The sequence below is a fragment of the Papaver somniferum genome, chromosome 9 (genome assembly GCF_003573695.1).
Source record: "Papaver somniferum cultivar HN1 chromosome 9, ASM357369v1, whole genome shotgun sequence".
Taxonomy (NCBI): domain Eukaryota; kingdom Viridiplantae; phylum Streptophyta; class Magnoliopsida; order Ranunculales; family Papaveraceae; genus Papaver; species Papaver somniferum.
In genome coordinates this window covers 22,071,092-22,094,526 of record NC_039366.1, presented here as the reverse complement: position 1 = coordinate 22,094,526, position 23,435 = coordinate 22,071,092, and the positions used below count along the sequence as shown (strand labels likewise).

The window sequence follows — 23,435 nt, the reverse complement described above, 5'->3', positions numbered from 1 at the left end:
GTTAGATCTCGAAAAGTTGTGCGGAATGGACTACTCGAACGTGTCATTCGGACACTGGACGAAGAAGATATCACCGGATGAATATGAAGGGAAGAACAGTCGGTTAATAGACAAACCGACTTGGCTACCCTTATCCAAGTTTTGGGTGCCTCCGTATGTTCTGGTCGGCCTTATCCCAAACGACCGAGAGGATAAACTTTCATTTCTATTTTTCTTCTTCTCGTTTCTTTCTTCTTCTTTCTCTCATGTTCTTCTTCTTCTGCAAGTGTTTGAGAGATCAAAAGAAGATTTGTGATTGGTAAGAGGTGGAGAAGTTCATGGAATAGTTGATAGTGATGGTGTTGTTGTTTGTTGTTGACTCAGAATCGAAGGAGGAAGTAAATCAGTGAGTCAGGGTTTCTGTTGTTTGGTTTAAGCTTGATTTGAGATGTCAATTGAAGATGGGTTTCGTAGTTCGAGAGCTTGAATAGAAGAAGAAGATAGTTATGCAATTTTGAAGATTAAGTTCGGAGGAGAAGAGTAATTTGATAATTAGGGTTTCTGCTGATAGAAGTAAGAAATCGATTTACTGATGATTAAGAAGAATTTGAAGGATGGGTTTTGAAGATTATGAGGTGAATAAGAAATTAATGAAGTTAATTTGAAGATTCAGTTACTGAGAAGGTAATTAGGGTTTGTAAAGCAAAGTCAGGGAAGATGATATTGAAGGTTTAGAAGATCGATTGGAGGTGGGTTTAACTTGAATTAAGAGTTAAAGTGGAAGTATAACTTGAAACTGGTAGTTAGAGTTTGATTCTGTTTTAATGGATGTCTGGGACTTGAATTAGATTTTGATTAAGAACCGTTAGTGATGATGGATTTGCATTATATGAAGTCCTGGATTGAGTTAGAAGATGTTGCTGGTCCTATGATGGATTATGGAATTTGTTTAAGGTAAAGCAGAGTTCGTTTCAATTTCTTGAGCAAGACTAAATTGAGGTAATTGTTCTTCCCTGTAATCTTAGTAAAGTTATTTGGTTCTTATTGAAGTTGTGTAATTATTAATGGATTCTTAGTTGAGTTAGATAAATGGGGTATGTGATGGAGATGAAATTGTTTAGCTGATTGATGTTGTTTTGAGATGTAGTTAAAGTTAGCTTATCTGATAGATGGCTCAGTTTGATTACAAGATTATTTGAGTTGAGATATTAGATGAACTGAGCAAGATTGATTTTATAAGAACTGTATGCAATGTCAATGGGTTGTGGTAGTATTATGTTGTTGATATCAGGAATTGGGTATGTATTTGAGTTAAGAAAATGGATTTCACATGCTGGAATTGTAGATGGTGTTGTTGAATTGGGTTAAGATATAAAACTGTTACAGATTGAAGTTGAATCATGGTTAGTGAGATTGGTGTAATACAACTGAGTTGATAACAATGAAGTGATAGAAATAGAAATGATTTGGTATTGGTATTGCAGTTGTGGTGATTTGTCTGGGGTTGACGTTATGAATTTCCTGAAGTGGTAATGTTGTTACTCAAGAAGAGTTGAAATGAGATTACAGTAGAAGGAGTAATATAGTGTTGGAAGAAAGGTTGTAATTCAAAAGATGATATGAGCGTTGCTTTGTTGGTGGAAGTAAATGTAAGTTGCAGGGTGTGATTGTGAATGAGTTTTGCTATAGAGGTTGTGTTATTGAGATTTGTAGAGAAGGTAAGTCTCAAATAGATATAAGTGGTGATAATGGTGAAGTGTGCAGCGTTGTAGCTTAGATGTAGAAATTACAGGATTTATGAACTGGTATATGTAAAGTGAATTGGGAGAAAGAGGGTAGTTGTACTGTTGCTTAGCAGTGGCCTTAATGGAAGCCTGCAACTACAGATCAAGGTAGGTTGTTATCTTTTGTAAATCATTTTGAGTTTTAATTTGAAATGAATGTTTTGTTGTAATGAAATAGATTGAAGTTGAACTGGTGTTAGAATTATAGATGGGTAGGAACCTTTGGCCTGTCTGACTGAATTTAGTCAGTCTGACTGATTTAACCTTAGCTGACTCAGTTAATCTGACTGAGTCGAGTTACCCTTGTTAACCAGAGTCGAGTCGGTTTGACTCAGTAGACCAGGACCTGACCTGACCCTTGACCAGACCTTGTATGTTGACTAGTTAGACTGGACTTGACCTTTGACTTGGAGTGACGTTGGCTGTTAATTGACCCCGTTGACCATTAGTGACCGTTAGTTGACTTAGGTAGACTGGACCTTAGATTAATGGGTCGGATTAGTGGATTTGGGCTTAAGGTTAGTTTTCCTATTTTGATGATTTGGACCACTTATGGCCCGAATTAGCTTCTGGTCCCTTCTACAAAGCTGTAGATGTCCATGAGACTTAGCTAATGGATTATAGAACCAACCTCATTCAGTTAGTAAACCTTAGCTATGCTAAAGATAGATAATGAAAGGTATAGAAGTCATAAGATAGACTTGTATGATTCTTGTGTGAGCCATTTTGGCTAGATTGTTAGACTTCTTGTGTGATTAACAGTTAGTCAGTATTAACAACGATCGATTCAAAGGATGAACCGGTGGATCGTGGATCTCGAGGTAGGTGTGGCTTGTCATCAAAAGAGGTGGGAATCTACATTTAACTCTTTTGTGATTATTGTTGTTTTCTTTACAAAAGTTTGTTCTTAACAAATGCATGCATTATCTGATTGTGTATTCCGTGCATTGTTTTATTTAAAACTTCGAAAGTACCGTTGATTTCTTTTAATCTTTCCATTGCTTGGAAAGAGATTGCAATGCCTTGTTTGTCTTTATGAATTGTCCGGGAAATAAGAATTTCCATTTGATTACTTGGAAAATGAGAATTTCCATCTATGGTATATATGATACTGCTCCTTCATTTATACCTACTTACTGTCGAGGTGGAGGCTGAATCACCTTATTATTGTCTAGGTGGAGGCTGAATCACCATATTATATATTGATTGGAAGGAGTTAGTTCCATATACATGATTGTTTACCTATGTGATTTGGTTGTGCTTAGTGTTTAGGGAAAACGGGAATTGTTTTCAAATCATTTTCAATGATTGCATGAAAGTTAAATGTTATTCCTACGGGGCACCCCTTTTAGGGATGATGTGCTCACCCATACCCACTTTCAGTTTCAGAGACAGATCAGAGTTGCCCAGCGAAAGCTTGGAGGAGTTGATTTCATTAGTTAGTTAACTTCGGCTAGGTTTATTATGTTGCATATTATAATTGTTAACCAAACGACTATTGTATATATGTACCATTTGAGAGAAGTTCTTGTATTTATATATTTCTGAGCGGGACTAGTTTTGGGTTAAGTTTTGTAGCGGATCTCTTAATTGAATGCTTAAATTTATGATTTGGTTTCTTAATGCCTCTTAATTTAGTTAATCTCTTGGATTAGTCAGTTGCTAGCTTTGGGGGCGCTACACATGCACTTTCTGACAATATCAAAAAGAATCGAATGTTCATTCTCATTTGGAAATTCCGCTTATACATATTTATCAACCAGTTCAACAGTACGGATTTTCTCTGATTTTTCTAAAAAAAATCAATAGATGCATGTGGTAGCCCCCGTTTCTGGAAATTCTATAGCGTGGACATGAGCTACAACTTTTCCAAACACATCTTTTTTGGTTATCTCTTCCATAAGCGTTTTCCTTTTTAATTCAAACACCCGTGCCACTATATCAGGACGATCACAAGCATGTTGGTGCTCTAGAAGTGCGTCCTGAATTTCCGGCCATTTCGGATTTGCAGTCATTGTCAGAAAAAAAAAAGCAGGATGATGATTAAAACGTGTGATTGCCATCGAATCTTGGTTCGTACATGTGCCTTGGACTTCCAATATGTGATGACGGTAAAACGCATGGTGTACCTTCTTTATTGGGCACTAACCCATCCTTTTTCATTTTTATTATGGAACCATAGTGATCCGCGCGTAGCTTTCCTTGGTGAAATCTGACATAATCCAAACGTTTTTGTTCTGTCGAAGCCCAAGCATCCACTAAGAATTCATGGAATAGTTTTCCACCTTTTAGGATTGTTGAATATTCTGATCTTCGCTGGAAGAGCCGGTAACTGAAGTACTGCATATGAGATATTCTTGTGTTTGTATATTTTTTTCGCCCACATCCCATTGTGCAAGCTTAATGCTCCAACCTAGCTCTCCATAAGGGAAAAACAAAACATAATGTAAAGGTAGGTAAGCAGGATGGCATTAATTGATTCCTGTTAAGACGTTTCCATCTTTGTGCAACAGAATATCTCGAGTTGTTGTTACATCTCCTGAATTTTCAGGAACGATAACAGATACTTCTTATACCGTTGGCAAATTTTAACGGCGCTGATCTGAGTTTTCATGCAGATACACTTTAACTGTTTTGTCAGATGAATCCTGCCTATCTTTCAAGATATCATGTGCTTGACGATATAAAGGAATGAATCTGTTTGTTTTCCAATAGAGTATCTTGGATTATACCTAGTATTTGTTTATCTATATTCTTATTTCTATTTTATTTTCACGTATAGATAATGCATGAGCTGGATCATACAACATTAGTTGAGAGTAAATAGCATCGCATATTTATTTTGGCATCAGAGATCCGTTGTAATGTCGCAATTCACTGTGTATTGAGAAGCAGGGTGGACCGCTTCCCTTGCCTTCCCTTGTGTCATATTTGCATCCAAGACTTGTAAATGCATTAGCAGCATTGTAGTTTCTGATACGTTGTTGAAACCGTCTTGAACGATAGCTATTTCCTTCTAACAATTCCATTAATTCCGGAGGTGGTTTACCTAGTGGTGGTAACTGAATTTTTCCTTCGGGATGTCCCGAATTCAGGATTCTTAAACGATGAATCGGACAATTTCTCATCAATCCAATGCAATACACCACAAAATGGACATGGAACGTCCATTTTCCAAGATAATTTCTTCCATCCTCGTTAACAGTTGAACGTTCCTTCCCTCCGGCTTTACGTTTATTTCCAACGTTTATGCGTACATGACTGAACTGTGTCAGTACATCGTTGTTTCCATCGTCCAGACCGTCATCTGAAGAATAGTAATGATCAGTGTACTCATACGATGATACATCTGTTGAAAAATAAATGTCAAAGTGCGTCATTAGATAAATAATTTTATATTTTAGAAAGTTACCCATCATTAGCTGAATAATAAATGACTAAACACATCATTAGGTGAACATACAGATAGAATTCGTATGAAATTAGCATTTCGTGAATCTAATGAAATTACATTTCGTTCTCAGTTGTGGAGGATTGTGCACTGGTTGGACCTATATGAATGTTGCTCTCCATTTCTGGTGAATTCACCTGCAATAAAAAAAAAGGTAACATTATAAAACCACTTGATATTTTTGTTTTTTATGGCATACATAAATAACTTCTGAATAGATTACCAATAAATTCACTTGCCTGATCGCCGCACGCGGCTTCAATGTCAGGAATTGATGATTCTACACACAGTACAAGAGGTTGAACTGTTTTTCTTTTTTTGGGGCGATGACTATCCTGTGTGATTGGAACTGATATTAATTCTACGATAGTCATATATAAATCGTTTTTTCAAATATCACTTCGCATCTATTCTAACCTGTAGATGTATCGGTGTCCTTTCTCCTCTTTTTGTTGCTTTCTTTTGAGTTTGTATTGAATGTTCTTCTTTCGATCACCATGATAACGGGTGCTTTGTCGCTGTACTTTCTCAATCTCTGTTTGTACACCTTGGTTCAGTATAAGTCCTTGTTGACAGTTTTTTTTCTCTCTCTCCTTTTGCCAACGTGCTATTTATCCCAAGGATCTTGCCTGTGTATAAGCGTAAAATTAGTTGGTGTTGTATGTCAGATTTTTCTACATAATATTATTGCTACGAATACAAATTAACTTTACCGATGATGACGGTGGTGATGGCTCCTTTTTTGTGGTTACTCCGATTCTCTGATTCGACGTCGGCGTTGGGATAATTTCATCCTTTCCTGTCATATTAAGTAAATGAGTAATCAAGCATTCAACGGTAATTGTGTCAAGAAAGGTTGGTAATTGTGTCAAGAAAGGTTGGATAAATTGTTTTGAAATAAAATGATTGAAAATTGGAAAAAAAATACTCCCTCTGTCCTAAAATTTTTGTCCTCTATTCTATTTTCGTCTGTCCTAAAATTCTGTCCAGTTTATAGTCATATTTTTTAGTCAAACTCTCAAATATACCCTTAATTTTTATAATTACAAAGCTATTTTTAAAATAACCAATTTAAGAAATTCTTAAATGAAATCTTTATAATAGGTAACAAACCTGTTTAATATCAATCCTATTTATCTTCATTCTATTTTTAACCAAAACTATTTTTGGATGTAAATTTAAGACTAGGCAGAGCATGCCCGTTCCGTTCAAAAAAAAAATTGATTCGAAGAAAAAGCGTTAGATTATTCCATCAGAATGGAATAGTCTCCAAGTGGTGCAAACTGGAGCATGTACAGAGAACCGACACGGATGTCACTATTGGCTGTAGAAGCATTTGGCATGCTATGATTTTCTCCCTTGTCACCACCAAAATTTGCACTCCTGGTAATGACAAGAGTTTGATTCTCTAGTAGTACTACAAAATTTAGGACTATCAAATTGTTGTTGAACTGTGATGGATTCTTAGTAAATGCAGCTGAATTTGGGTTAAGAGATAACTATAGATTACTCAGACATTCCATGTGCACAAATCTGCATTGGACGCATGGCATACATAATCGTTTTGCTTCAGTGCACCAAGTAAAGTACAGTACACAAAATAAAATACTCATAGAGTATTAGCCGTAGTTGTAATGATTGCAGCTTTCATAGTTGCTTCTAGCAATAAAATCAAACAAGAAATTAAGAAAAGATACAAGCATTGAGTTACAAGGAGGAAGTACTAGATAAGAAATTTTATTGAACCAATCAGTTCATGCACAAGCATAGATAGACTAACTGCTAATGAACCAAACAAAAACTGAAACATGATCAAAGTACCCTAGGAACCAAACGAAAATTAAAGCATGACAAAAGCAAACTAAACACTAATTACCTACTACTGCAGACCGAGTTTACTGATTGAGGTGATTAAGGTAGTTTCGAACACTATTTATTAATGCGGCATCACACTCAAGTTGAATGGGTAGATTACCATTTCTCGCCAATCTGTCTTTCGCTATATGCGGCACCTTATAATTATTTCCTCCCAACTGTTTCATACTTTCTATCATGCAACCTTGAAATGTCAGGAAAACGTAATTAAGGTTTTCAGAAGATAAATTTTCAAAAGACTCTTGCACAGGTTGAACTAATTCATCAATTGTGCTGGGCGCACACCGATACTGTAGTGATTGAATTGCCCGAAAATAACCAAGATCTAAAACATTAAAATCTGGACTGTTTGGTGGTTGGAAAGACAAGCGAATATCGAATCCATCTTTGGAAGCATCTTCAAGAAACTCTTGATCATTTGGGTTTATGTGTGGTCTGGCATTGTCCTGTTGAATAAATATAGGATCCATGTTGCTACTGCGTGGCCATTTGCTTCGCATTGCTGGAAAAACCTTGTTGATCAGACACGAACGAATGACATCTTTGGTAACAGACAAAATTTCTTTTGTTTCCATAGTACCAGCAGTACGATTCTTACTATTGCGTTGTGCAGGCTCTTGGAAAGTGAAAGGAAAAATTCCTATCTTTCCAGAAAATTCTTCATTGTTAGCAGAATCATACCTAGGACGAGCAACCACTGCTAAAAACATGACCTTGGTAATAAAACATTTACTCTTACAACTGCGCAAAGGTTCATCTTCTTCTGGGAGAAGATAATACTTTTGAGACTCCTTGGTCATGTAGAACCACTTTTCGTCAATATGAACGTAATTATACATGCTTTTGAAAATAGGTTTATTAGCAAAACAATAATCTTCGAGCATTGATAGAGAAAATAGAAGCCTTGCCTTTTTTATTGTCATCGGTTAACGCTGGCTTCAAGGCGTTTGAGTGTGGTCGTATGGAACCTTCTTTGATTCTTTTATGAATCGTTGACTTAGACATATTCGCCGCACTTGCCATTACTCGAATGTTTGTGCGCAGTCGTAAAGGTATCGAAGATATCACGGTTGGATCAATTTCAATTCGTTTACGGCCAGCTCGTCCAGTTAGGCTATGAGATACATCAACCAAAGATCCATTGGTCATTCCAGATTTTGCTTGTTGCCAGATTCTACGGATAGTTCTTGTGCTTACAGAAAACTTAACAGCAATCTCAACTCCTGAACCGTGCTTGATTTTTCCATTGGCACTTTGTTTGAGAAGCGTCTCATAAATGGCTTGTCGTTGAGTGTTGGAAAGATTTTTTTTCTTTGGCGATTCCATTTCCAGTCCTTAGCTGAATCTGATATTGAAGGTATGAAGATTATAAGGAGATTGAGAGAGATTTGTACTAGTTACGAAGGGTTTGACTGATTTGTGGTGACCGACACAGGTATATAAACAATGGAGAGGATCAAAGGAATTCAAAGGAAAATTTTAAGTTTCCATGGTGAGCAAATACACAGAAGAGGAAATAATCTATGAATGCAATTTTGAAGTGAATTTCAATTCCAAAATTTTAGAGTTCCCTCCAAAACTTCAGTTCCAAAATTTTACTCGTTTTGATTTTGATTCGGTAACTTTACCGTAATGTTATGAGCGGGAAGGTTTTGATGGATTAGGGATGGTTAACAGGGATATATATACATAAGAGAGGATCAAAAAAATTTATGACAAATCTAAAATTTCATGGTAAACGTATATACGAAAAGGAAATAAACTAGATATTCACTTTTCAATCTGTTTTTCCTCTCAAATGAATTTTTTTGTTTTCCCTTTAAACTCGCCAGTGGTTTTGTTCTTTCAAGTGTCACGGCGGGAAACTAAAATCAGTAGGAGGGAAATTTTTTTAACAATTCTTCTTATAATCAATGCATACAAATTTTTATTTTTATCTTCTTTTATAACATTTCTAAAAAAACAATGTTTCCAAACATGTATTTTTCTTACATGCGTCACATATTTATTTAATAAGGTAGCTTTGTATATTCCTTCGGTCTCCTTAATATATTGACTTAGTCAAAGCGGACTAAAATTTTAGGACGGAGAGAGTACTTTAGATCTATGCGCAACAAATTGACTACTGTCTGATACGATTTGTTTAGGATGTCCGTCTTGTATTTCTTCTTTGTCTCTCTTTTTCCCAACGTGCTTTTTGTCCCAAGGATCTTCCCTGAAATTAGAACAACAATTAGTTTCTATTTTAAATCAATATTTTTTTCATACACAATAGTTATGACAAAATAAATCCAAATTTCCTCTTATGATTATAGTCTAACCCTTGATATTTCCTTTTTTACAGGTTCTCTTTTGTTTGGTTGAACTTTCGACGGGATAAATTTGAAGGTGAAATATAATTTTTTTAGGTTTTTATTTTTAGATTTTCATACAATAATAGGTTAATTTGTACCAGATACAAATATAAATTCAAAAAATTTAATGCGTACCTCATAGTGATCAGACCAAGATTATTGATTAGAAAACAATTAATACACAGAAATCGATGATAGAACAATGGATGGATCTCAATGTAGTATTCTTAAAGTTTCATAAATAAACATCTTCTTAAGGTTTTCTATAAATACGTATATTTTTAATGTTAAATACATCAGTAGTTCTATTCATCCCACCAAGTCAAACCCACTGATGATGTGGCCGTGAGGTGTCTTGACTTGGTGGCCAGGTGGCTGCTCATGCATATACGAAGATTCCCATTATTTTCTGAACTTTTTGTACACTAGATTAGGATCCATTGTATCAATATGATTTATTGTTAAAGTGCTTGAAAGATAATCAATCATTCTGCTATGTTTATTTGTTTAATCTTGCAAAACTTAAACACCACAACGAAAACAACTGACCCTACTCCAAGATCTAAAGTAATGTAACCGCACAAAATTAAAAACTATGAAAGAAATTCATAGATATGAGAACCGAAACCTAACTTCCCAATTTATCTTTCCATGGTAATGAGAAGATAATTGAATCTTCCTTCAAACAACTCCAAATCAAATATAAAACCCTAGATATATGACCTAATACATTGATATATTAAAACACATGAGTTTAAATTTCCTAGTGGTCGTAGGGTTGATTTTTTTTTGATCGGTTCCTCGGAGGGTTGATTTGATATTCAAGTTCCATTAGTAAATTGGTACTCTAAAACACATTAGGAATATGAAGGAGAAGAATATAAAATAAACTCTGGTTGCGAGAGCCGAGAGGTGAAAGAAACCTAACGTAAGGTATGTGCCAGTTGTGTTAGCCACTTAAATACCAGTCTATGCCACATCACTGGTGGGTTTGATTGTGGGTTTTAAAAGTAGGACGAAAAAAATTATTGTAAATACATATTCTTAATGTAGTATTCTTAGGTAATATAGTTTTATCAAGAGTGAGAAACGTTGTTATATCAAGAAATTTGTAACTCATATGGAAACCATAGCGGATCAATTGCAAGGCAAGTGAGGCAAGGGTCAGCTTTGGCTTGGATCGGTGCATAATCCTTACCATTCAAAGTATTTGACGTAACATGCTATGCAGACCACATGATGCCTTAGATCAACGGTCATCTTTGACTTAGAATCAAGCCCACAACAATCAATCAAGACCGTTGGATGACCGAAATCTATGGTCCTAATTGATCCATAGACAGACACCCTTCTTCCTTGTAATATAGACATTCAAAGTATTTGACGTAACATGTTATGCAGACCATATGATACCTTAGATCAACGGCCATCTTTGACTCAGAATCAAACCCACAACAATCAATCAAGACCGTTGATGACCGAAATCTATGGTCCAAATTGACCCATAGACAGACAACCTTCTTCTTTCCTTATAATATAGACTAGGTCCCAGAATTAATCAATTAAGAACGGGTTTCGGTCACGTGACTTGTTTCGGGATATTTATTTCAGTTCCAAACCCAATCGATACATCAAGCAAACACTTCATTTTTCCCGAATTCGTTTTTTTGTAGGTATGGGTTTGTTTCGTCTGTCCTGCATTAGACCTGATCGTGGTACATCTCTTAAATTCTTAATTACTCCCTCCGTTGTTTTTTAATAGGTCAGTTTTTTTTTTGAGAAAATTAAAGAAATTAAGAGAACTAATTATTGAAAGTGGTCCTCTAAACACTTATCAATAAAAGAAGTGAAGTGAAATGGTCCCCATGACACTTGTCAGCCAAAGAAATAAGTGAAATGGTCCACATAACACTTGTCATCAAAAGAAGTTAAAAGAAAGGTGGTCCCAAAAAATTAAAATAAAATTTGACTTTTTCCATTTAGTAAACTGGCCTATTTTTTTTGAAATATTTATGTATAGAAACTGGCATATTAAAAAATAACGAAGGGAGTGGTTCTTATTTTATTTGAATATGGCTCTGTATTTGTTTTTTCCGGTGTGATTGATTTTATTTTCTTTTGTTGATTAACATATTACAGACTTGTTTCTTTTCAAAATTGCTTCTGGTACTGAGAATCAATTTGGTTTTTATTGCCTGAAATCTCTGATATTTTATTGTTCCATCAAGTGTGATGAACACTTGGGAAGACTTTTGTTTCTTTTCAAAATTGGTTTTGGTACTGAGAATGTTTTTATTGCCTGAAATCTCAGATATTTCATTTTTCTATCATTTTTTTGTTCTATCAAGTGTGATATTTTATTGTTCTAAAGCAGTCATGTCATCTAGAATAGAATGCTTGAATACTAAATGTTTGTTTGCTGGGCATATGTTTTGGAGGTGGCGAATCTGATGGTTACTCTGAAACTGAATCAGAAGACGGAAGTATGGGATGTTTCTCCTGCGTTAGACCTATCAAGGACAAATCCGAACCTGCTGGTACATAATTCATTTCTTAAATCCTTAATTACTTCATATTTTACTTGAATATGGGTTTGTTTAAATTTGTTTTTTTTTTGTTGATGTACAGTAATTGACTTTTTTTTGGTTGATTTCTGGTAAGGCTTTTGTGAAGATTACGGATCTCAATCAAAAGCTGGAAAGATATACCTATCAGAAGCTGAACGTCGTATTGCATCAGAACAAGCAGCACAAAGTGATTCTTGCATTGTCAAGGCTCACGTATTCGAACCGACAGAACTAATTGATGCTACGAATGCGTTCAATCCAGACCGTGTTATAGGTGAAGGAAGATTGGGACGTGTATATAAGGGTGTTCTCGAGGACGGACAGGTGAGAGTTGCAATTTTTGTGCTACGTAATAGATGACTATTTAATGTTTCGGGTAAACTGAGAAGTTGCGGTGAAAAGGTTTAATAAGCAGGCAGATTTGTTGGCAGAGCTTCGAATTCTCAGCTGCATAGAGCATTCTAACCTCATCAAAATGATATGTTACTGTGATATAGGGAAAGAACATTATATTGTTTATGAATATATGAAAGAACGATCGCTGAATCTTCATTTACATGGTAAGGTTTCTAAACCATCTTGTGGTTCATGACATGTAAATTAACTTTAAGAACTAACTTGATCTTCTATGTTGTAGACCTTCAACCCGGCAACAAGTCTCTAGACTGGAAGACTAGGATGAATATAGCAGAGGGTGTTGCCAAGGCTTTGGAATATCTGCATAATCAAAAGCATCCTCCTACAATTTATGGTGGCTTGAAAACAACTGGTATTTTACTCAATGAAAACTATAATCCAAAGCTGTCAGATTTCAGCTGTGTAAACTATGTTGCTAGAACAGGTTATACCGGGGAGCTTAGAAAGTTGGCATACGGTTATGTTGCTATAGAGTTGTTTTTTACCGGCAGAGTCTCTTTCAAATCTGATGTCTATAGTTTTGGTGTTGTTTTGCTTGAGTTGATCTCTGGGCGGAAGGCAATTGATAGAACCCGAACCAGTGGTGAAATCTGTATGGCTTTATGGGTAATTTTTCTCTTCCTTTTGCCCACCATTTATTTTATTGCTTACCCCAATCTAGACAAAGTGGAAGTCGCATGTTTTTTCTCGTGCATTTCCATAACATATCACCATTTTGGCTTTGCAGGCACGACGATTACTCCGTAGTAAGAAGTTCAAAACAATAGCTGACCCGCTCATGAAAGGACAGTATCCATATCGCGGACTTGTCCAAGCTCTTGGGCTTGCGGAGATGTGTATAAAACGAAACCCAAACAAAAGACCTCCTATAGCAGAAGTTGTGACTACTCTTTCGAAAATAGCCTCACAAATTTTCGAAGAAGAACGGTGTACAACCGAAGCTGGTGTACAACGGAAGCTGGTCAATTTACTCCATCAACCATGCTGCAGGACACAAGTAGTAGGGTAGGTTAAATTAGGAGGTAAGTGGTTTAGTAAAGTTACTGAAAAATGATGTGGGACTGTAATGGTTGATAATTCAAACCCGACCTTTTTGTAATAAAGTTGCTCTTTTATTCGTCTGGAGACACGGTGGGCTGGAATTTGTTGGTAATCAGTACAGTTTAGATTTTGACCCATTCATATGGAAATCAGTCCGACTGGTGGTGGTTGCCTTTGGTTTTTATAGCTTAATTTGAGTTGGCATGTTCCTATAATAGTTCTCTTTTCTTATCACATAAACACTGAGCAGGCATATTCTTATCACATAAACACTGAGCAGGCATATGACACGCTATTCACATGACCATTGCTTATCCTGATATTGCTGTAATCTCAGCCACTTCGGTGTCTTCGTGCCGGAGGCTGTTAGGAATATATTTTCAAAACATAAATTTATTTCCAATCAATATGTTTTTTATAATCTTTATTGAAAAAAATTAATTTTTGTTATAATTAATTTGTCCGTTTCATATTTTTAGTTTTAATGGTGTGAACTACACCATTATAAATTTGATAGTTTCATTTTGTGGTTTTTAATGGTAATAGCTCAGCCATAATAACATTTTCATGAACATTTAATTGTTTTGAAATTCTTGACTATAAATCAAAATTTTGGTTGGGAAAATAATAAGAGAGAGATTTTTCTTTTATGTTTTGGTGTTAAAAAGAACTTGGAGAGTTGTTGATGCCCATTGAGATTGAATCATCTATGATGGATACCCAACCTAAAAAAAGGTTGAAAGGGACTAGACGAAGTCATAGGCGATATGGAGATACGAGAATCATGCTTTTGAAGAATTCATCCCACGGCATGACATCCTGAAATGAGTAAAGGTTGAGTTTAATTTTTAATTTAAAAATTTTAAACTCTTAATGATGTTTATATCTCTATTTAAAGTGGGGTACATTCAAGAGTACTCTTGATAGACTCACCTATATGAATGTGAAAGTGTGACCGCTTTCTATGAGAATATGGGCAGTTCTCTAGATCATTCATTAAACTGGGATACAAGCGCAAGGTTGTAATGTGCTGGCTTTAGACTTTACACTAGTATAGTCGTGTGTGTTGAGTAATCTTTTTATCTCCTAGAGTTTAAGACTTATGTTCACTCCACGGTCAGATTTTAAGAGTGCCTATTAACACTACGTAAAGGTTCAAGTCGCGAGACACCTTTGCTTATGCACAACTCTGTACGTTCTTGCTCAATGTTTTAAAAATATAAGTGGGGGATTGTTGGGAATATATTTTCAAAACATAAATTTATTCCCAATCAATATGTTTTTTATAGCCTTTATTTAAAAAAAATTAATTTTTGTTATAATTAATTTGTCCGTTTCATATTTTTAGTTTTAATGGTGTTAACTACACCATTATAACATTGAGAGTTTCATTTTGTGGTTTTTAATGGTGTTAACTCAGCCATAATAACATTTTCATGAACATTTAATTGTTTTGAAACCCTTGACTATAAATCAAAATTTTGGTTGGGAAAATAATAAGAGAGAGATTTTTCTTTTATGTTTTGGTGTTAAAAAGAACTTGGAGAGTTGTTGAAATCTTTTTTTAGTGAGAGAGTTTTTTTTTTTTTTTTTTATGACTTGAATTTACAGAAGAAATGAATTTTAGAGAAAGAAAAATAAGTGTGTGAACATCTCTTATTTTTCTAAATGAGTTTCTGAGCAAGAATGAAGTGTAGAAGTTTCACGTCCTCTCACCGTGCAAGAGTGATTGTGTAAGAGATTGATTTCGGCTGTTTTATCCTGGGGGGGACGCGCCATTGAAGAACTGCTTTCACAATATTGGGCAGAGCCGTGAAACGTCTTAAAGATAGCGACCTAGTCCGCGACTCAGCCATAACGTTGTTTGTTTCGTGTTTGATTTTATTTGTTGTGCAGGCATAATTCGACAATTGTTCCAACAATTTTAAGACGATTTATTCTGCCATGGATACCAAAAGAAAACAATTGCTCAAACGCGATAAGTATCATTGTTTTATTTTGTTTGATAGAATTATAAGCGGAATATTTTTCCTTTAACGATTGAACATGATGCTTGAGATTTTAGGTAACCTGATACCTAAAGTTAATTTTATGTCTAATATTGATGGACTAGGAATAACATGGTTAAATATTTTTTCTTTGTGAACAGTTGACATAGACAAATATTGTTCATGTTAAACGAATGTTTTTAACATGTTGTAGAGTCTTATTTTTATCTCCTACACGAAATTGAGATGGGTCTTGAAATTTTAACGGGGTGTATTATACATCATGAGAATCATCCATGTCAAATTTCAGAATTTTTGGAGCCTAGAAAGTATTTTTAAAGTATTTTAGAAAACTACATAAAGTATCTGAAAAATTCTGACGGGCAGAAAATTAATCCTTATTAAATCCGCTTTTCCTAATCTTTGTGTAGAAAATTTGAATCCGTGTATTACACGAAACTTGTAGATCAGGAACTTATCTTAAAACCCATTTTCAAGTTTTCAATTTGGGTTTTTATTTTGAGAGATGTGGTGATTTCAAATCGTTGTGTATGTTTGTCCAAAATAATAGACGTGATACTTGAGATTAGAAATGTAAGAAACTATATTAAAAATCATGTTTTGATTTTATACTTCATACTTTTGTTTTGGTAATGAAAAATAATACCATTGATAGCAATCAAACTAATGCACCCCATATGTTTGATAATATGCTTAATAGAAAGTTATAAGTATATGTATGATGTTATAATTATGTAACTTTGTATCTTTGTCTGACAACTAAGAGAAACTTGGAGTACTATATTAGTTGATTTTCAAGTAATTATATGAGTGCATATACCTTAATTATTTTTTGGTTTGAAATGCTCATATGTGAATGATTGTGACAGGTGAAAATTCACTTACTTGAGCAAATTTTTATTTTCCAATGAAATAAAATTACGAGAGATTAATCAATGAGTGGAGCAACATTTTTGCTGATTTCTATGTTGGTGCGCAAGGAATGGACAATGGTTTATAACCAATTTGTAGTTATAACCAATTAAGCTTTAAAAGCAATTGAGGTATGTTTGATGAACTATTTGTAGTTATTGTAGTGATCAAATAATGTCATTCTAAATTGAATAAATTGATTGTTCAATCTTAGAATAAATTTTAGGGAAACAAGATATTGAGAATTATTGTGTATGACTATAAACATGTGACTCATATAAGTTTGAAACTAATGAGATGGAATTATATACAAACCCAAAACCGAAATAATTAGATAACTTGTCAAAACTAATGTGAATATCAACTCTCACCAAGAAATGAACACAATATTGATTATGAATTTATTTGCTATTCTTGAACGACATTGCAAGGATATCAAATGTTATTAACAACGCTTTTTCAGCTAAGTTAATGTGAATTGTGGATACGGTGAGAGGTTGGTATATATTGGTGTTTTACATCATGTTTGTTTTGATAGGTTATGGTTCAAAATTTGAACCAAATCGTTTGAAATAAAGTGGTGTTGAGATATACTCACATCACTAGGATTTTCGGTATTGGAACGATCTCAAAGTTTACTTTGAGTAGAACAATCTTGTTAAAGATGTTCATACTTTCGAAATGAGAAAGAATTCTAGTTTCCTCCTATCTTGTTATTAACAAGATTGAGATTAGAAATTTGTTGAATTTGATCATTGCACTACTAAAAATGATAGGTTATGGATAAAATGTTTGAATATAATATTACAATTTAATCATAACATGAATTGAATTTTGAATAATCGAAATATGAGTTTTTGTCATGCTTTTAAGAATTCAATGAGTTAGTGATAAATATGAGCATGTTATATTTTCTTATGAACTTGGTGAATTTTGAGTAACATGTATGTAATAATCCTACCTAACTCATAAAAGCATGTACATTTTCAAATCTTACGCAACTTGCAATGATATTGGATGAAATAAAATATTTGAGAATTTTATAAAGATGATTCGAGTAACTTGTCCTGATATCAAATATGATTTTTGAGTAGTGAATATTAAGCAATGTTGCTTTCAAGAAAATTGTTTGAATTTTTCTCTATATTGTGCAAAACGTTTTGGGTTTAGATCATTGGTTTATTAGTTTTTCACAATTTTTGGGATCTTTGGATATTGTTTTGAAATTCTTGTTTGAGTCAAAAATAGTGGGGGTTCCATGTCCTATGCTTTAACACATTTGATTTAAATTAGAGGAACTAGAAAAATGAAGGTGACAAGTAATTCACTAAGAATGAACCTATAAAAGCATATATAGTGAGACTAAATTTTAGTCATGAATATTTTGTTTCTTATAATTTGAAAGATAACTTCTTGTAGAGAGTAACTATGTTCTTCAAACTATTAAATCTTTGGCAAAATGTTTTTATGAGCCTATTGTTTTTAGACAAGCAAACAGAAAATTGTTGACTCTTACATTCATGTCGCTAAATAACTTACATGCTTGTTTTGTTGATGTTGTTTCTACAATGTATGATTTTTTATAGTCATAAGTAGAAATATATACTTTTGTGTAAGTTATGGATGAGAATCTATGTAAACCAAGCATGGAAAACTGTGTAGTTTCTACAATAAAAGAAATCATATAAGTTAGATAAGTTATCCTTTATATTCTGAAAAACAACTTTAAAACAATTTATAAAATAAAAATTGTTTACTTGATTCATTCGAATGATTTCAGAATTGATGAAAGTGAAATGCACAATACTCTTTGTTTTGTATGCATAAGTGATTTTTTGAATTTTTATTCTAACTTATAGGATGAAAATGAAATTGAGAACATGCTTAGTTTGCTATTTGCCATGAAAGACTTGAGTGAAAATAGAATTTTTATTCTTTGAATGAAAATAGAATTTTTAAAAGAGATAGAAATATATATAGTCTGACTGTAAACAAGTTTTCACTCATTTGGTTTAGTGCTAATGCTTTTGAGATTGTGTGTGATTGCACTATACATGAGTATGGTAGCTCAATATGCTTCTTTGCTACGTGATTGACTATATATATAAGTATTTTTTGTAGTGGGGGTGTAATATATTGCTTTCATAGTGGGGGTTTTATATTCAGATTTGCCAATCCTAGTATGAAAAATTGGTAAAATATTGAGAAGGTTATGAGGTGTTTCAAACAAATCATACGCCTAGAAATACACTATCTAAATGGTTACCGCAATCCTTTAAGGATATTGCGAAGCTGATTGGGGACATCCTTTCAGTTGAATCCTTTAAGGGATGGAGCGATTCGATCCTCTAATAGATAGAGGAACATACATATTAATCCAATGTGATAGTACCGCGGCTATTGCATGAATTGAGAATGTAACGACAACTATAAGAGTTGATTTTATGAGAATATGGATTATATAGTGTCTGAAACGAGTTTCCATTAGTCCTTTGACGAAAGGATTGATAAGAAGATGTGAATACATCTTAGGGATGGGGTTGATTCCCATTGAGATTGAGTCATCTATGATGGATACCCAACCTAGAAATAGGTTCAAAGGGACTAGACGAAGTCATAGGCGATATGGAGATACGAGAATCATGCTTTTGAAGAATTCATCCCACGGCATGACATCCTGAAATGAGTAAAGGTTGAGTTTAATTTTTAATTTAAAAATTTTAAACTCTTAATGATGTTTATATCTCTATTTAGAGTGGGGTACATTCAGGAGTACTCTTGATAGACTCACCTATATGAATGTGAAAGTGTGACCGCTTTCTATGAGAATATGGGCAGTTCTCTAGATCATTCATTAAACTGGGATACAAGCGCAAGGTTGTAATGTGCTGGCTTTAGACTTTACACTAGTATAGTCGTGTGTGTTGAGTAATCTTTTTATCTCCTAGAGTTCAAGACTTATGTTCACTCTATGGTCAGATTTTAAGAGTGCCTATTAACACTACGTAAAGGTTCAAGTCGCGAGACACCTTTGCTTATGCACAACTCTGTACGTTCTTGCTCAATGTTTTAAAAATATAAGTGGGGGATTGTTGGGAATATATTTTCAAAACATAAATTTATTCCCAATCAATATGTTTTTTATAGCCTTTATTGAAAAAAATTAATTTTTGTTATAATTAATTTGTCCGTTTCATATTTTTAGTTTTAATGGTGTTAACTACACCATTATAACATTGAGAGTTTCATTTTGTGGTTTTTGATGGTGTTAACTCAGCCATAATAACATTTTCATGAACATTTAATTGTTTTGAAACCCTTGACTATAAATCAAAATTTTGGTTGGGAAAATAATAAGAGAGAGATTTTTCTTTCATGTTTTGGTGTTAAAAAGAACTTGGAGAGTTGTTGAAATCTTTTTTTAGTGAGAGAGTTTTTTTTTTTTTATGACTTGAGTTTACAGAAGAAATGAATTTTAGAGAAAGAAAAATAAGTGTGTGAACATCTCTTATTTTTCTAAATGAGTTTCTGAGCAAGAATGAAGTGTAGAAGTTTCACGTCCTCTCACCGTGCAAGAGTGATTGTGTAAGAGATTGATTTCGGCTGTTTTATCCTGGGGAGGACGCGCCATTGAAGAACTGCTTTCACAATATTGGGCAGAGCCGCGAAACGTCTTAAAGATAGCGACCTAGTCCGCGACTCAGCCATAACGTTGTTTGTTTCGTGTTTGATTTTATTTGTTGTGCAGGCATAATTCGACAATTGTTCCAATAGAGGCATAACCACAAGCCGCAAAAGAGAGCAGACAACTCGATTTTTTTTTTATTATTGGGCGCTTTTGCGGGCGCCTCGCTCACCTTTGACAACATAGCTGGGTACATCAAGACGTTATGGCATACCTTCAAACTCCTCATCGGGCATCTAAACACATAATTGAATTTTCTCCGGAATTATGTAGTTAGGAATCGAATTTCACTGCAACTGTCCCACATTGTATAACAATATCCGTTGGTACTCTTGTCAGTTCCAGAGGATTGACGATTCAATGTGTTAATGGGCTGGCCCTGATCAAAGAGAGGAGCCCAGATCCATCACTTGGTTGTTAGAAACGTGATTTGTATTTGGGCTTCGTAGGACCAAGCTACTAACTCATATATTTCGAGTCGGTTGAGTCGGATCTGACTCAAAAAACAAACATACTAAGTCAGATGCATATGAATTAGGTAATTTCAATCAAATCCGACGAGTCAGACCAAAATAAAAACAATCAAACTTTGTGTTAGTCCGATTCTCCGTCTTATGGGATGATCAATCACTTATTAAAGTGCTTCTTGAGATTTTATGGCTACGAAACATTGTTGTTAACATGTTTTATAAATTTCAATCATATGAGAAAGGGCATATGTGTTGGAAAGTATATATATCTAAACATAAAAGAGAAGAGATAAAGCATTGATAAGGGGAAGAAATATATATCATGTTGTGTGATGTTAAATACTATGGAATTGAAAATTATGTACAGATTGAATATATACCAAACTTATCTTTATGGGAGTAAAGTTTTTGTACACAAATAACTTAATCACATTAGAGATATTCACGATTCATACAATTTTCCAGTGACTGGTAGCCTCTTGGCTAAGAGTTCGTGGATGGATCTGTAAAGGGATTGGATAGTAAAGTTTCCATTTTTTATTTGACATAATATAAGAATGTGAATCTCATTGCCATTGATTTCTATTTTAGATATACTAACACAGTTTTTATGGTAAAAGATTGAGTGGAATGATAATGTTCCGTCATTATCCATGGAGAATCAGATCTTTTCCTAAGGAAATATGTACACATTTTCCAAAAATCGTTTACGCAAATCTCAACATCCCACACGTCGAGTCCATCAATTAATTATATTCTTGATAAAATTAATCAAGTATAATAAGTCAGCAAAAACAAATATTATATATTCAAATGACGTCTCAGATCATATCTACTTTGTCTGATTGCAAACTGAGATTAGGTTGGTAATCTTTATATTGGTTGATCTGAACCGAACTAAAGAGTTTATTAGTTTAAACGGATGAGCCTTTGTTACTCAATAATAATCTTTGATTAATTTTGTGAGGTTGATAGAGCAGTTACCGAATACAGTTAGTCCTTTACTGTTTCGGAATACGATCCAAAGGAATCGAGTGGGAGAAGTCTTCACAAGGGGTGGAGAAACTTAAGACAATGGATTCTATCTTATAATGCGTCTTCTTTGACCAGATCGGGAGTAGGTATACTGAAGAAACTAGGTAACTTGAAGTTAGTTTACTTGGTCTCAATTATACGAAGTTGGTAGTGGTCTTTGTATAACGACTTAATTCTGAGAGTATTCGAATCTGGAATAGGTCCCGGGATATTTCTGCATTTGAGGTTTTCTCGTTAACAAATTTTGTGTGTGTTTTTACTTTACTTTCCGCATTATAATTATTGTTTTAGTCATAATAAAGTAAACACACTAGTATATTAATCAAGCACTTGGTTGATCCCATATTTGGTTAGGTTCGAACTTATCCCATGCTACCACGTGTATATATTGTGGTTGTTATCTTCTTGACATTTCTTGTCCATAGTAGGAAACACAAGGTGTTTCTTGGAATAGGTTGTATCGAGAAGATTTGGGTGTACTTGGGTACCCTCGTCATTTCAATTAATATTATATATTAGAACAAGGAAACACGAAAAGATCTAACAATTTGTGTTTGGAGCAATCCAACCTATAAGACTAGAAACTAAATATGGTGATGGAAGAACCTAAAACGATTCTGTTAACGTATCACAAGATTATGGAAGTCCAGAGATTGCATATGTTACTACATATACATCTCATAACTCTAGAGATAAGATAAATGAAAGCACATATTATTTGTCCCATTTTGATGTCGAAAGGGATGATGAAAAAGAGTTCGCCAAATTCCCAAGCATATTCTTTTTCTGTCCACAGGTTCCGAATTTGAAAACAGAAACTAATACTCTTAGATAGGAGATTAGAAAGAAGGATATGCAACTAAATAATTTATTCGAAAAGAACAAGTCCCTATGAGTTAAAGTCGAAGTTCTTGACAAAGCTCTTACTCAAGAACAAGGGTTTCGATACAAGTTACTGACTAATGTATCTGTTATAATTTCTTCCACTGAATAAACAAAAAGTTCTTGCACGACTTTATTAAATGGTGATAGTAAACCCAGTTCAGTCACATCTAAAACATATTATGATTCTCTTAATAAAGGTTTACGACCTTTTAGAATCATCAAGTCAAAATAAATTAGAACTTCTTTATTTACTACTGTTGATTATCATGTTTTTGGTTCAAAGGGAACTTTGAATCGATCTCGAAGGGAAAATCAAAAGGAATATAATTTCGGTATGTCGACAAGAAGCTAGTGCTACTTCAAAATACTTTCGTGAAAGTGTTAAAAAAGTATAATGTGTTAATCAAAGATCTAGAAGTCCACAATAGACAAGGTCCCCCAAAGAAATTGAAACCTATACGTTGTAGTCCATTCCTAATTCAATAAAAATGTGGTACTAATACTTTTAAACTAGATCTGCCAAGCTATATGGAGAATTTTAAGCTTTTTGAACCTTCGTTACTTGACAAGCAAAATGAGTTGCCATTATTACCTACTCATTCGTCATAAAAGAGAAGAAAAACGGATATTGTGCAAGACTTAATTCCTAGTGGAGTAACAATATAAGATATAGTTCTTAGTAAGAAGACACAGATGTCTAGAGTTGGAGAACAAGAGTTGTTTCAAGTCTGCTTTAAGGGGGGAAATTCTAAGCATGCAAAGTGGACCCAAGAGAGCAGATGCAAGCTGAATATCCCCACCATTTGGTTCAATGCTTTTGAGGGACCAAAAGCCTTCTGATGGGGGAGGTCTGATCCGTTTTTAAGTATATGACCCTTAGAAGTATTCCCAGGTTCAGAACACCACCGAATTACTTTCCTGGTTATTCCAGAAGTAGAATTCTATTCCTAAAAGGAACAGTAGGATTTTTA

The 23,435-nt window shown here is 34.2% G+C and overlaps 2 protein-coding genes and 1 long non-coding RNA gene across 3 annotated transcripts; 2 read left to right on the top strand and 1 right to left on the bottom strand.

Moving 5' to 3' along the window:
• Positions 1-224: 224 nt before the first annotated feature.
• On the top strand, positions 225-3,386 carry LOC113311054. Its single transcript, XR_003341538.1, has 2 exons — positions 225-1,871; positions 3,147-3,386. It is a non-coding gene; the product is annotated as an uncharacterized LOC113311054 (long non-coding RNA).
• Positions 3,387-5,270: 1,884 nt separating this feature from the next.
• LOC113311561 lies at positions 5,271-7,928 on the bottom strand. The gene is made up of 3 exons (XM_026560387.1): positions 7,190-7,928; positions 5,928-6,013; positions 5,271-5,351 (listed from the first exon to the last, which is right to left on the bottom strand). Exons 1-3 carry the CDS (start codon positions 7,926-7,928, stop codon positions 5,271-5,273), a joined length of 906 nt encoding a protein of 301 aa, XP_026416172.1.
• A 3,970-nt stretch (positions 7,929-11,898) lies between these two features.
• On the top strand, positions 11,899-12,389 carry LOC113309598 (probable serine/threonine-protein kinase PBL23). Its single transcript, XM_026558049.1, has 2 exons — positions 11,899-11,980; positions 12,105-12,389. The coding sequence occupies exons 1-2, from the start codon at positions 11,929-11,931 to the stop codon at positions 12,368-12,370; spliced, it is 318 nt and encodes a 105-aa protein (XP_026413834.1). The 5' UTR covers positions 11,899-11,928; the 3' UTR covers positions 12,371-12,389.
• The last annotated feature ends 11,046 nt before the right edge of the window (positions 12,390-23,435 follow it).

Coding starts and splice junctions, on each gene's coding strand:
- LOC113311561 (XM_026560387.1), bottom strand. CDS start 7,928: ATGTATAATTACGTTCATATTGACGAAAAGTGGTTCTACATGACCAAG. Junction 6,014..7,189: donor AGACAGATTGGCGAGAAATG/GTAATCTACCCA, acceptor TTAATATGACAG/GAAAGGATGAAATTATCCCA. Junction 5,352..5,927: donor CATCACCACCGTCATCATCG/GTAAAGTTAATT, acceptor TTTTTATTGCAG/GTGAATTCACCAGAAATGGA.
- LOC113309598 (XM_026558049.1), top strand. CDS start 11,929: ATGGGATGTTTCTCCTGCGTTAGACCTATCAAGGACAAATCCGAACCT. Junction 11,981..12,104: donor GGACAAATCCGAACCTGCTG/GTACATAATTCA, acceptor ATTTCTGGTAAG/GCTTTTGTGAAGATTACGGA.